Source organism: Diachasma alloeum, unplaced genomic scaffold, assembly GCF_001412515.2.
Source record: "Diachasma alloeum isolate Michigan unplaced genomic scaffold, Dall2.0 Dall_scaffold_00178, whole genome shotgun sequence".
NCBI classification, from domain to species: Eukaryota; Metazoa; Arthropoda; class Insecta; order Hymenoptera; family Braconidae; genus Diachasma; species Diachasma alloeum.
In genome coordinates this window covers 4,071,973-4,085,651 of record NW_021680344.1, presented here as the reverse complement: position 1 = coordinate 4,085,651, position 13,679 = coordinate 4,071,973, and the positions used below count along the sequence as shown (strand labels likewise).

Here is a 13,679-nt window from a genome sequence, read left to right as displayed (position 1 = left end):
TTTTTTTGAAAATTTGCGTACAGATTCATGACTTATCATTATAATAGTACATAATCTATCTCATGATGCGTAATTAACACAATTAAAATTCATCGCATCTTAAAATTATCACTATTGTTTTGTTATTTTCATGTCTTCATACGGATCATCGAAAAGGAGAGAAAAAAAAATTTATTATTTTTTTTGTTACAATTATTAATAACAAATATAACACTCATATTAATGTCGATGTGTCCACGACCCGTTGAAATATTGTAAATAATTTTAATTGATGATGCGGGTGTGTAAACAACCATCGGTGCATTTCTGGCACATGTGCCAAGGGTACATTCACACATTGAGTGAATGATTGTGTGACTATTTATGATAGCTGGTGAATATCGTCATGAACGATGCTGCTATCGACGCCAACTTCGTGGCTCACCATCCTCGTCCTCCTCCTCCTCGTTCTCCTCGAGAAGAAGGGCTTCGGCTGTTCCCTGAGGTTATAAAACATTATTGTTTAAATGTATCTCTCACTAAATACAAAAAAAGTTCTCCAAATCGTTACTCCCCCCCAAAAAAATTACATTCACTTCCTTTCCCATTATTTCTTTGCAAAGTTCAATAATAAAGGATTTTTTTTTGTATTTTAGCTTACCTCTAGATCAACATCATCATCGATCACTTGTGCCTGTTCAGACCGAGCAGATGCCGCATTAGAGTTAGCCCCGGCGCTCAAACTGCCCCCACCACGATGGAGATGATGCCCCGACACCCAGGTGACTGACAGTAATCTGTCTTGAAAGGTTCGACCCTTCAGCATTGCCACTTCAGCCTCCTTCCGGGATTTATAAGTGATCATTACTGAGGGGGTCGCGTCGTCCACAATCTGATTGATGATCTCACCATATTGCTGTAAATAACCCAATTTTTAAAATCTCATTTTGAGGACGTTTTGAGTCGAAGATCTTTATAATCAAGAGTCAAATGATTTTGAGGGTTGAAAAAATTCCAGAACGTTTGGAGTTGAGGGTCAAAAAGTTTCCATAAACTCATACAATTAAGGCAGCCAAAAAACCAGATGAATGGACATTCGAAGAATCCTATGGGACCAAGATAATTAACTCACCTGAAAATGCGCAAGAACCTCCCCCTTCTCTTCGCTCTCATACCCGGATATGAGTAGCCCCGTGGGCCTGTGATCCACCGAGACATGAGCAAAGCTTCCTCTTCCCCGCCCCCTGTAAGCAGCAGTCTGTCCGCCCCTGACAACCCTGGGCACCTTGATGCCCCTCCCCACAGCAGTGGATGTGCTCAATCCAAGCGCAGCCGCCTGTGCCCTGAGTTCATTGAGCCTCTTCTGAAGCTCCGCCGAGTCCTGTCCCTCCTGCTGTGCAGTCATCAGATCCAACTCGGCGTCCAGTATCTCCTTCTGCGTCTGCTCCCTCGACTTTGGCTGACTCTTAGTCGTCCCTGACTGCCCATTAGTCGCCAGATCCTTTCGCAGTTGATCGATCGACTGCTGCAGATGCTTTATCGTCCCCATGATTGCCTCCTTCTGCTCTGGATTCTTCTCCGCCTTCTCTATCAATGATCTTATCTCGATGAGGTTCTTGTCGAGGAGCTCCTGCTTTCTTTTTCGGAGGTCTGCTGTTATTTTGATGGCCTCTTTGCGCTTCTCCTCTTGCTTCTTCTTGAGGGTCTCTTTGGCGGCGAGAATCTCCTGGGTCTTCTTTATCGCCAGCACTCGGTCCTCGCGGGTGGGAGGGGGTGGAGCAGTTGACTGGGTCCTCTGGACTGGGGGCACCAGGCTCTGGGACACCTGGGGCTGCGGCTGGGGCGCCGGGGGCGTCTGCGAGCTTTCCTCTGTTGGACGACGGGTTGGAACGTACTCCGTGTCCTCAGACTTCACTGGGAGGGGCACTGCTGCACCCAGACGCTCTTTTACGGAGGGTCGACAACCTGCTGGGGTTATTGGAGGTTCATTACATTTTTTGGCGGCGTTCGAGGGTCAAACAACACTTGAAAACATTTTGACAGGGATTTGAAGTCTATTCGTTAATATCACTCTTAAATTTTTAATTATTGAAGTAATCATCAATGTGAATATTCAAATTATATATTATTTTATTAATCAATAATTTAGGTAGGAAGATTGACGATTATTTGGTTCATCGAAAATCATTTTTACGAAATCAGTATTATTTACTTAATGGAAAATTTACAGTTCCATGGTTATTTAATTCATCATCAATCGAAAATTTAGATTATCAATTATTTTACTATCTTCATTTTCGATGAGTGTATTTCAGTAGCGAAGTGGTAAAACGGTACAAGTCAATTTTGACTATTGAGCAGTTTTCAATGAATATCTCGGAATCTAAGGGAGATAGCAAAATTGTTGTCATAACCTTTTATGTAGAGCCGATTAAGTGCTATAACAAACGCTATTACGAAAATTTCGCTATCTCCCTTAGATTCGGAAATATTCCTCAAAAACTCAACTGAGCGATAAGTCGACTTAAACATTTTCAAGGGCTGTTTACCCCTCAACAAAAATAAAGATAACTTTTCCTTGGGGAAGTTAAAAAACAGTTTCCCGAACTGTTTAAGTACTCTTTTTTACTGCTCTTTAATAGAAAGAATAGTGAACTTCATATAATAAAAAACAATAAAAAAAGTTGAAATAAAATATATTCACCTGGTGGAACATTTTCAATGGCACCTCCAGCGGAATTATTGGTAACATTATTATGCCAGAACACCTTGATAAAACGATTATTCAACACAGCCTCGGTGCTCCGGTACGCAGCCTTCGCCTCAGTGGGCAATTGAAATGTAACGAGAGCGGCCTCTGGATCGCCGCCAAAATTCACTTGTATATTTACAATTTTTCCAAACTTGGAGAAGTGATTGTTCAGTTGGGTTATGTTATTGAGAACACGAGGTACTTTTTTCAACTCTAGGGAACAATTAGCTGGATTGTGCACAGCTCGTTGCTTCGGCCCAAGACGATTGAAGTCAAATGTCTGCTTGCGCTTGAGGGGATTGGTCTGGGGATGAGTTATCTCTGGTGGATTTGCATGGGGTATCACTGGTACACTTATCAATTCACGCTGGCCACGACCGTAGATACCTGGCGCTGATGGGGGATGCCTACCCCAGGGGAGACGTGGCTCCATGCTCGGGGCGTCTGGATTGTATTCTGCAAAAGAGCGTGAATACAGATCTAATTTACTTCCTCGTGACGACTTTTCGGTGCGATTATAATTTTTTTTAATCAATTGAGGAGTAAATGGCCGGGAGGGTTAAATGACTGAGGACATTTGGAGTTCAGTTTTGAGGGTCAAATGGTTTCGAAGGTCCAGCGACCCTTTCTGAACCTCCAGACCATTTGACTCTATCAAAAACCAAAAAAAAAATCTGAATTGTGGTTAATAGTCGTTTTTTAAATGATTAAGGCCCGGGTGTACTATCTTTCGAATGTTATCTGGATTTCTTTTATCTTTCGTAATCCAAAATTGTTAATTGAGTGGTACATCATGTAGAAATTCCCAAAAATTATTATAGAATGATTAAAAAAAATAGAAAAAATTCGGAACTTTTTCAAAGAGCGTTTTTAATTGAGATTCAGAATGAGCTGAAAAAGTGAAAATTACAAATATCTGATTCACTGTGGCAAAATATCTATTAGCTGTCATTTTCCATGGTGGATAACAAAACACCAACTCCTCATGGAAAGTGACAGCTAGATATCTCAATTTTCAAAACAGTAGTATGTAGTCATCTGCCATTTTCATGTGATAAACCTGTGATTACAAAATTCTCCGAAATATTAAAACTTTTTTCAAAGAGCCTTTTCCGTAATAAATGTCTCTGTGCAGTGTGGGAAAAGATTTACGAAATCAGTCTTCCCCCCGCATGATATTGGGTGACAGGCCGCCATTTGTCACCGTAAATCAGATACATTTTTCAATTTCTTGCTATTCAACTTATTCTGAATATAAATCAAAAATGCTCTTTGAAAAAATTAAGAATTTTTTCTACTTTTTTTTGATTATTCATTCATAATTTTTCAAAACTGCATGATGCAAGACTTAATTGACAATTTCAGATGACGAAAGACGAAAAAAAAACATCGAGATAAAGTTCGAAAGATAGTACACCCGGGCCTTAAAGTGATATTCTCTTTACCCATATTGGAGTGATGTTGATTTCTCAAATGAGGTGGTGGTAAACTGGCCAGTGGTAAATGAGGGGGTGGAGCATTGCCATTGTGTCCAGGTGGTGCCTCCTGAACAGCAGCAACTGGCACTGTACTGGGTGCTTGTGCCCCATGGGGTCCAAACGTCAACACTCTGCTGAGAGCCACGTCCTCCAGGACAACAGGATCAGTTCCATGATCGTAAGGGCACAAATCCCCTCGCATGCAGTAGCCCTTCTCGTCGAAATCACGACAGCGTCTTTTTCCCTGGAATCCTGTACTGTTGTTGGGAGCAGTGGATGCCACTGCCACGACACTCTGGATCGACTGACTAGTCGTTGACAGTCTCATGTCGATGTCACCGTGATTGCTGTCCTGGGTGGGGGTACCCCCTGGACTGGCGTCCAAACGCTCCAGTCTCGTTGGCTCTGCAGGCCTCTCGGATCTCTCGGTCTTCTTGGGCTCGAGGGATCTGGAGCGAGACCTGGAGCGCAGGGGCGTTGGCGAACGATTTCTGAATCTTGCCCTGTGGTCTCGGGGCTCCGGGTTCTCACGGGTGCGGGAACGCAGGGGAGATATACTTCTACTCCTGCTCCGTCTGGAATTGAAAATTGATGAGGGTGAGAGAAGGGAAGTTTGAGAATTATTCTTCACTCATTGAACTGCTAATAAAAATTAGATAATTCTTTTTCAATGGAAAAGACGATTAATGGCGAGCCTTAATTACGTTCAGGTCAGGTTTAAAGGACCCTTTCAACTCTCAAAACCATTTGCCCTCAACTAAAAGCAAAAAAATTTTCTGAAATGTTTTTAAGTGGAGATTCATTATCATTCTATGTAAAATTCATTTCTTGCATTTGAATTTTTAATTCCAGTCCTCGTTTTGCATTAAAAAATATCAATTCATGAACCAACTACATCTAGATCCACTACATAGCGCATTCTTCCCCTTTATGAAGACCTCAGACTCAAGTCAATTGACAATTTCGTTCTTGAGTCATGAATATTAAAAAAATAAAATAAAGTATTCGTTTTTCACCTTCTCTCGTGCCTCCTCACACTCGACGGAGGTGACTTGTTCCTCCAGGGTCGACTCCTGTCCCTCTCCCTGTCCCTCCTGATGTGCTCACGACTCCTAGACCTCCTTCGGTCCCTCTCCCACGACCTAGACCTCGATCTCGTCCTCGATCTCATCCTCCCCCGACTCCTGGGTCTCTTCTCCTTCTCCTTGTCATCCTTTTCGGAATCCGACTTTCTCGATTCACGTTTACTACTGACTGCCACCACTGCTGCACCATTCACCTGTGGCAGAGGTGGACTCGATGCTGCTGGTGGATTCTGAGGCACTGGCGCCTCCATTGGCTCAGGTTGTACCATTGGTGCTGGGAGATTCACACTCGGTGGTGTTCTGCTCCTCGGTGGGTCACTTCTGGGTGCTGGGAGAACGTAGTTCTGGGTCTCTAGTGTCTTGAACAACAGCTCCACGAAATTTTGGGTCTCTGCAACGATAAAGCGCATTATACACTTGAAAGAATGAATTCTTCGTGGTTTTTTGGGATTAAAGTTTTATGCAAATTGGGAGAAATCATCCAGAAACTTATTCAATTGGACAATGAGAAAAAGACATTTTTGCCAAATGTTCAAGCATTTCGGAGAAGCATTCATTTTTTCAAAATCGGATTTCTCCAATCGAAGCACTCCCAGACGAGCCTGATTAGTTTTCAATTATGACAATCATGTTGCTCCAGAAGATGACTGTGTTGAACATGACCTTGGATGAACTTCTCCAATGATTTTTCATTTTTCCTAAATTTCTTATTTTCTACAGGGGAGGTTGGGGTAAAATGGACACTTTTGATTTTTTTTTCATGTTAATTAGGGGTTGAAATGTTGATAAAATTCAATTTTTTTTTTCAATACAAAGAACAATTCTTTCCCTTTGTGGCGAGCCTAAACTGAGCTCAATTAATAAATTTGTTTCTGAGTTATGAATAATTTTAAAAAGTCTAAAGTGTCCATTTTACCCCACCCTCCCCTAGTGCAAGAATATCAATTAATTTTTTAATGTTTATAATTATTGACGGGAGTTCACGCAAGTTTTTACCCACTGAAAAAATAAATACTTCTCCCAAGAAAATAATTTTTTTCCCAGTTTATTGACTCATCGAAAGTTAGAACAATTCCCTCAATTTTAAAGTCAATGTCTCACGAATATCTTGAAACCTGCAGTGAATATCGAAATTTCCATTCAGACATTTATTGTGCAGAACTTGAAGAGCCACAAAAAATGTCTGGACAAAAAAGTCGCCATCTCCTTGGAATTTCCAGTTATTCCTCAATCCCCCCAAAACCCCTGACCCCTGAATACTCACCATCTTGTAGGAACACATCAAGCTGCTGCACCATGCACCCACTGAGCTCCTCCAATGTCTTGTCCTTCCTCACCAGGGCATAAACATACTTGGCAAGAGCCGCTGGATCCGCATCACACCTAATCCCCAACAAATCACCAGAACTCGATTACTCCTCATTTCCCATTCCCATCCCCATCGCCTGCTCATCAACTGCAGACCCCATCCCCCCAGATCCGCTCCAAAACAACAGACATGGGTCCAAAAGGGCGCAATTACCCCGAATTTCCCGGAAAAATCAGCGTAACACGAAGAGTGAGAGAGAAACAGAAAGTTAAAAACAAGATAATGAGATTAACCCCCAGATTTTGAGGTTTTTGGAGTTCCCACAGTCGCCTCCATATGCTCCACCATCAGCAGAGTCATCACCCTGGGGTATAAATACAATGCCACACGCCGAGAAAGCCCCGATCACCTCCACAAGGCACATGTACCCTCAATTAACCACTAATCAGTCCCCAAAGAAGAATAAAACGAGAGAGATAACAAATGCACAGGAGTAATACACATGCTGGCCTACTTACAGTGGTTCCAAAACTGCTGTTAACCAAGCTTTGAACTGATCTGGATTATCTATTATCATTGTACAATTTATTTAGTTTATTGTTAACATATGATGTTGTAAATTCAACGTCACTATTTGTCACGTTATGGGGGCGGGAATATAAGTACTTGGTCTACATGGACTGTGTAAAGATAGTCGCCATTCTGGATTATTATTCCCCCGCTGAGGTTACTACCAACTGCGGGGTGGGAGGTGGGGGTTTCTAGAATGTACCGTAATGGCAGCGCTGGAGGTCGAGCGGGGAAATTCTAAGATTTTGAATTTTTTTAGGTGTTTTATCTTATTGGAATATTTCAGTGGATTTCTATTGGAAATTCTACTGGTTTTTACGTCGATTCTGTTGAAAAATTCCGCAGCTTGACTGCATTTTTTTAAACAAAAAACGTCTGTTTTTTTAACAGAAAAAGATCACTAGAATTTCATCTTTTTATTTTTTTTCTATCGTTTTTTTGCTCCATTTTTCTTCTTTTGTCGCAAAAAAATCGAGATAGAAGAGATTTCTATGGAAATAACTCAATTGAATAAATTGTCAACACGTTTAAATAAATAAATAAACATTCTTGAAGATCGCTCGATTAATTAATTCGTTTATTCACTCTTTCTTCACAATTTATCATTACAATTTCATGATCGTCTCTATTATTTTGCCAAAGACAAGTGAAAAAACGGTTTCAAGTTCCCAATGATTCATCGCCCTCCTCGACTTCAGCACAATCACTCCCATTGCAATCTCCATCGCATGGATCAGCTGTTCGTCGAGGGTCTGGATAGCCGGGAGCATTCAGCCGTCGTCAGGGAGCCATCCAGCAGGCGAGGAGACTCCCGAAGAGGAGCTGCGCCACTGGGAGAATGGCGAGTGGGAGATTTACTGCAGCTCCGTGAGCAGAGCCGTGATAAGCCCCTCTGAGAATCCATCCCCCAAGACCCACCGATTTGTGCATTATCGTGAATAACGAGGCGACGAGAGCGCTCTTCGAGAGCCACCTGGAGCACAGGGTCCAGCACATTCCTGTTATCAGTATTTGTCCGAGGATAGCTAGAGAATAACGAGATGACAATCAGACGAATATTTTGTAAAATTCTTGTTCGAAAATAAAAACCCATAAACTTTTTTCTGAACAGAAAAATTTCTTGAAAAATGCCCAGCAGAACTGCTCTCAAAGACAATTCAGTAGCGAAGTGGTAGAACGGTATAGGGGAGGTTGGGGTAAAACGGACACTTTTGCCTTTTTTTTAAATGCTAATGAGGGGTTGAAATTTTGATATAATTTAATTTTTTTTCTCAATACAAAGAACAGTTCTTTCCCTTCGTGACAAGCCTAAACTGAGCTCAACTGATCAATTTGTTTCTAAGTTATAAATAATTTTAAAAAAGTCTAAAGTGTCCGTTTTACCCCATCCTCTCCTAAGTCAATTTTGACTTTAACCAGTTTTCAATAAATATCTCGGAATCAAAGGGAGGTAACAAAATTTTTGTTACAATCTTTTCTGTAGAGCCGATTGAGAGCTGCAACAAATATAATTACGAAAATTTCACTATCTCCCTTGAATTCGGAAATAGGGGAGGGTGGGGTAAAATGGACACTTTTGATATTTAAAGAAATATTTATAACTCACGGGCAGCTTTATCAATTGAAATCAGTTTAGGCTCAACACAAAGGGAAAGAATTGTTCTTTTTACTGAAAAATAAAAAAAAACATTTCACCAACAATTCAACCTGTCATTAACATTTTTTAAAAAGTCAAAAGTGCCCATTTTATTCCACTCTCCCCTATTCTCCAAAAACTCAACTGGGAGATAAGTTGACTTAAATCGGTTTACCACTTCGCTACTGAATTAAATACTTCTCCTGATCCTTAATTACCATCCAGCTAACACTTTAGCGCTAAATTTCCGGATATTTACCGGTCTTTCTGATGGGGACTTTTAGATGGCATCCGTAAAAATTGTTCCCTGGGCACTTTGATGATAATAATAAAATATCTGGCCACTAAAATTACCAATTAACACAGAGAGAAGAATATCAACCGCCTGTAGGGCTGAAGAATCCGCAGTGACAGCCTCGGAAAACCAGTGGTAAGCACTGACGAGTAGAAAAACCTGGGGAAACCAACTAGTTCGTAATTTCTCGTGAAGATTGTTGAAAGCCATCTGAAACGTTAATCCCACTCCGAAAGGCACTAGAGTACTGCAGGCGATCTCCCGGATGTTGACTCCGACTAGAAGAGACGTGGAGGCTCCCAACTGCAATTAGAAGAATTATCACACAAGAATAATAACATCAGAGGGGATGAAAAAAATTAGATTCGAAAAATTTAAGGGGAGACTACTGTGAGTTTTAAAAGTCGCGGGTTATTGGAGTGAGACTTTATACGTTGAAGATCAATTATATAGATCTGAAAACGAATAATTAGTGCAAAAAAATTTTTTTTTTATTGTTCGTTTGCCCGAAAACGCTTAAAATGCCAAAAACAGTCCAGAGCTTCCAATTTTTGAGCTACGAATTATTTTTTTTTTTTCAAAATTTTCGGTAAATATGTGGAATAACAATTACGAGCTCGTTTTTTTTTGATTCACCTCTTACATGGCTAAATTTGCTTTTTTTGTATTTTTTTACACAAATGTGAATTTTTTTATACGAAAAAAAAACGAAATCAGCTGTGTAGGAGTCGAATTCCAAAAAACTGGCTCGTAATTGTTGTTTCACACATTTTTCCGAAAATTTTGAAAACAAAAATCTTTTGTAGCTCAAAAATTGGAGGCCCTGGACTGCTTCTAGCATTTTAAACGTTTTCGGGCAAACAAAAAAAAATTATTTTTTTTGCACTAATTACTCGTTTTCAGATCTATATAATCGATCTTCAACGTATGAAAAGTCTCACTCCAATAACCCACGCCTTTTAAAACTCATAGTATTCTCCCCTTAACTACTAAATACATCTTATCATTTTTTTATGGGTTTGAATTTTTTTTAAAAGATATGAGTAAACTTCAAAACATCCTTTTTTCTTCTTCCAAATGAAAAAAATTACATTATGCTTGACTCAATAAATCTTCTTATTCTTCTCGTATTACCATCAAGTACAGGAGAAGTGGAGAGACTATAATTCCAACGAAATGAGAAACAAGCGTTGTGACGACACTGGTGGACATGTCTCCATCAGCGAGTCTCGTCAGGACGGGGCTGACACTCAGGGGAGGAGGCATGCAGTAGAAAACCTGTGAGAGATCGTCTCCATTAATATAGAATTATCTCGATAGTGAGTGGGTGTAGAAGAAATCGCCAAAAAACATTTTTTGCCGGAAATTTAATTTCCCACAAAAAATGTTCTCTTGCGATTTCTTCTAAAAACGCTTGTTCTGGAGATGAATGAAAATGATTGTCTTCCGCACCTCCATTCCCTTCAATAACCAGGTGTTGACATTAGCCAACACCAGAAGGCAACTTCCCACCCGAGCCAATAGTGGCATTAGGATGTATATAAAGGCCAGAACGAAGCAGAGGAGGTATCCATCCCTCGCTGCGAGGTAGAGAGACCTGGGGCTGCAGATGAGCCCGGCCTCCAGGTACGTCAGGGGCACTGCTACGTACCACACCACAATGTGCCCATTTACGAATTCTGAAAATGTTCAAAAGCATTCACTCACTTCTTCATTGTTTTTTTTAAATTTTTTAATATCTTGAAATGCATAAAAGAGGGCTAAATTTTAATTGAATTTTTTCTGCAGCTGTCGATATATTCTATAGAAAAAACTCATTGTAAAAATCTATTCTCTTCATTAAGAGGCAATGGAACTTACCATCAGAGTAGAAACTGGATTCCAAGTTTATTCGTTGTTAGACGACTATTTAGCAAAACGCACATTATTACACTATAGATATCAAGATTATTGATGATGTAAAAAGAAAAACCTATCGAATTCGTTGGAAAATTCTATTGAATTTCTGTTAAACTTTCTATTAGTTTTTGGCTGATTCTATTGGCATGCTCAATAGAAAACATTCCATAGAAAAAGTCAACTGAATTCGATTTTTCTATATAACTTATTCTTTTCATATATTTTCTATAGGATTTGTTCGACTCAAATTTTCTAAGTTTTTTTCATTCTATTTCTCTTCTCTTCTCATCAACAAAATCAAACGAAAAAACTTAGAAAATGTGAGCCGAGGAAATTCTGTAGAAAATATCTGAATAGAATAAGTTATATAAAAAAATTGAATTCTATTGACTTTTTCTACTGAATATTTTCTATTGAACATTTCAATAGAATCGGCCAAAAACTAATAGAACAGTTCAATAGAAATTCAGTTGAATTTTTTAAAGAATTCGATAGGTTTTTCTATTAAATTTTTTCATTCGTGTAAGTTCCATCGCCTCTTAAATTAAACTGGAAAAATGGTTCATTTCAATTAAATGAACTTCATTTGGATCAAATAAATCGTTCATTCAATGAATTGTTGATATAATTCAATGTTTTAATTATGCAAATTATTTCGTCCATACAATAAGACCATTTTCGTTGGAATAACAGAGTCGAAAAATTTTAAAAAGTTTTATTCCCCCCAAATGCATAATTTCTCTAGTAGCACTTGGTCCCAAGATTCCTCACCTCCTCCTCAAAATCATAAGATAAGTTTATTTATTACCATTGGCACTCCCAATATTAGGCTGGATCGACGCCAGCAGCATGCACAGCAGCATGAGAACGAAATATCCATAACGATTCCACAAGTCTCTTCCATTTCTGTGCTTGAATCTCTTCTGGTTCTCTAGAGGCATCCTTCACCGATTTTCCTCTCGATTGAATTTACTTTCTTAATCTTCCCTCTCACCTTGAATTCAATCAACAGATGATTATTATTTTTTTACTAATTGTGCTCGATGGCCTGAAGATAACTGGGTGATGAATACGTACTTCTGTTCCTCTGAGCTTTTTTATATTTTACGAAAAGCAGGCATGAGGCATTTTAAATGCGATAAAATGTCCCTCGATGGAATTGAATTTTTTTATCATCCGGAATACCGGCCGTTCTATCAATTGTCAGGTGATCCAATCAACGTGCACCATCTCCGAATGTGGTTCTTAATTATTTATAGAGCATGAACAAGCAGTAGCATCTCCATGCAAATGAAGTTCATAGTGAATTCGTGAAGAAAGAAAATTTTGAAAAATTTGATTCCATTATTGTGCGAATTTCTCGAAAACTAGTACTAGTGGGCGTAGGGAAAAATGTCTGAGAAAGTTTTTTGAAGAGTTTGAAATTCTCTACAAAAAAGGTTCTTAGAGATTTTTCTCTAAACCTGATAGTTTTGCTGATATTCGTGATATCATTTACAGATCCGATATTTCAGTAGTGAAGTGGTAAACGGAGATAAGTCGACTCATCTTCCAGTTGAGTTTTTGAGGAATATTTCCGAATCTAAGGGAGATAGCGAAATTTATGTAATTACATTTGTTGTAGCACTCAATCAGCTCCACAAAAAAGGTTATAACAAAAATTGTGCTATCTCCCTTAGTTTCCGAGATATTGATTGAAAACTGGTCAATACTCAAAATTTACTTATCTCCTTTTATCACTTCGCTACTGATTTGATCTTTAATTCGCAGCTTTTCTGCGTTTTTTTTCATTAAAAAAACGCAAAAAACGATTTTTTTCGATACGAAGATATTTTTAAGATGATCAAATAAAATGTGCAAAAATGGGGCATGAAGATTCCTCAAAAACCCTCAACTCCTAAATAGGGGAGGGTGGGGTAAAACGGACACTTTAGAATTTTTTTAAATTATTCATAACTCAGAAACAAATAGATCAATTGAGCTCAATTCAGGCTCATCACAAAGTGCAAGAATTGTTCTTTGTATTGAGAAGAAAATTATTAAATTTTATCAACATTTCCACCCCTCATTAACATTTTAAAAAAAGTCAAAAGTGTCCGTTTTACCCAAACCTCCCCTACTATATAAAAAACTAATAAAGTGGCGCAGGTGAATAAATAAAAAAGTCTGATAACAATCAAAAGAGATTTATCATTTTATTATCTTTCCCTCTAATACATGAAAAATCTATATAAAAAATATAACATATCAAATATAAAAATCCTCTATAAAACTAATAATTAATCTAACAATGTAATATAGTAGTGAGAATCATCTCTAAGCCAGGCAGATAATTAAATTCAATCGAGTAAATTAATAACTGATTAAAATCGTTAACCTTTCTTCAAATCCATCCTCCTAATCTCCAAAAATCCGACATGAACAACAATCCCACGAGCAAAATCCAAGAATCACCCCCCAAAATTCAACAAATAAAACCCCCACAGCCTCGTAAACACCATCTGTCACTGAAAGAAAAATTCTGAAAACTTTCTTAAACTCCAATTCAACAAATTAACGGAAGAAAACGTATTTGAAAACTCTCAACAATTCTAAACCCGTGATAATAATTGCGAAAGAATGCGCTAATGCACTTTCGTTGCTGCACTGACGATGACTATCCCCCCCTCCCGCCGC

The 13,679-nt window shown here is 38.9% G+C and overlaps 2 protein-coding genes across 3 annotated transcripts; both read right to left on the bottom strand.

The window, feature by feature from the left end:
• Positions 1–153: 153 nt before the first annotated feature.
• LOC107038576 (RNA-binding protein 26) lies at positions 154–7,328 on the bottom strand. 2 transcript variants are annotated; one of them, XM_015257755.1, is made up of 8 exons: positions 7,122–7,328; positions 6,559–6,677; positions 5,226–5,685; positions 4,177–4,784; positions 2,684–3,187; positions 1,112–1,947; positions 641–895; positions 154–479 (listed from the first exon to the last, which is right to left on the bottom strand). In XM_015257755.1, exons 1-8 carry the CDS (start codon positions 7,178–7,180, stop codon positions 399–401), a joined length of 2,922 nt encoding a protein of 973 aa, XP_015113241.1. In that variant the 5' UTR covers positions 7,181–7,328; the 3' UTR covers positions 154–398. The 2 variants fall into 2 exon arrangements, with proteins under 2 accessions (XP_015113241.1, XP_015113251.1); XM_015257765.1 differs by having other exon boundaries at positions 1,112–1,944.
• Positions 7,329–7,754: 426 nt separating this feature from the next.
• LOC107038906 (sodium/bile acid cotransporter 7) lies at positions 7,755–13,646 on the bottom strand. Its single transcript, XM_015258251.1, has 6 exons — positions 13,381–13,646; positions 11,812–11,997; positions 10,557–10,783; positions 10,239–10,382; positions 9,164–9,407; positions 7,755–8,198 (listed from the first exon to the last, which is right to left on the bottom strand). Exons 2-6 carry the CDS (start codon positions 11,942–11,944, stop codon positions 7,954–7,956), a joined length of 993 nt encoding a protein of 330 aa, XP_015113737.1. The 5' UTR covers positions 11,945–11,997; positions 13,381–13,646; the 3' UTR covers positions 7,755–7,953.
• Positions 13,647–13,679: the final 33 nt, after the last annotated feature.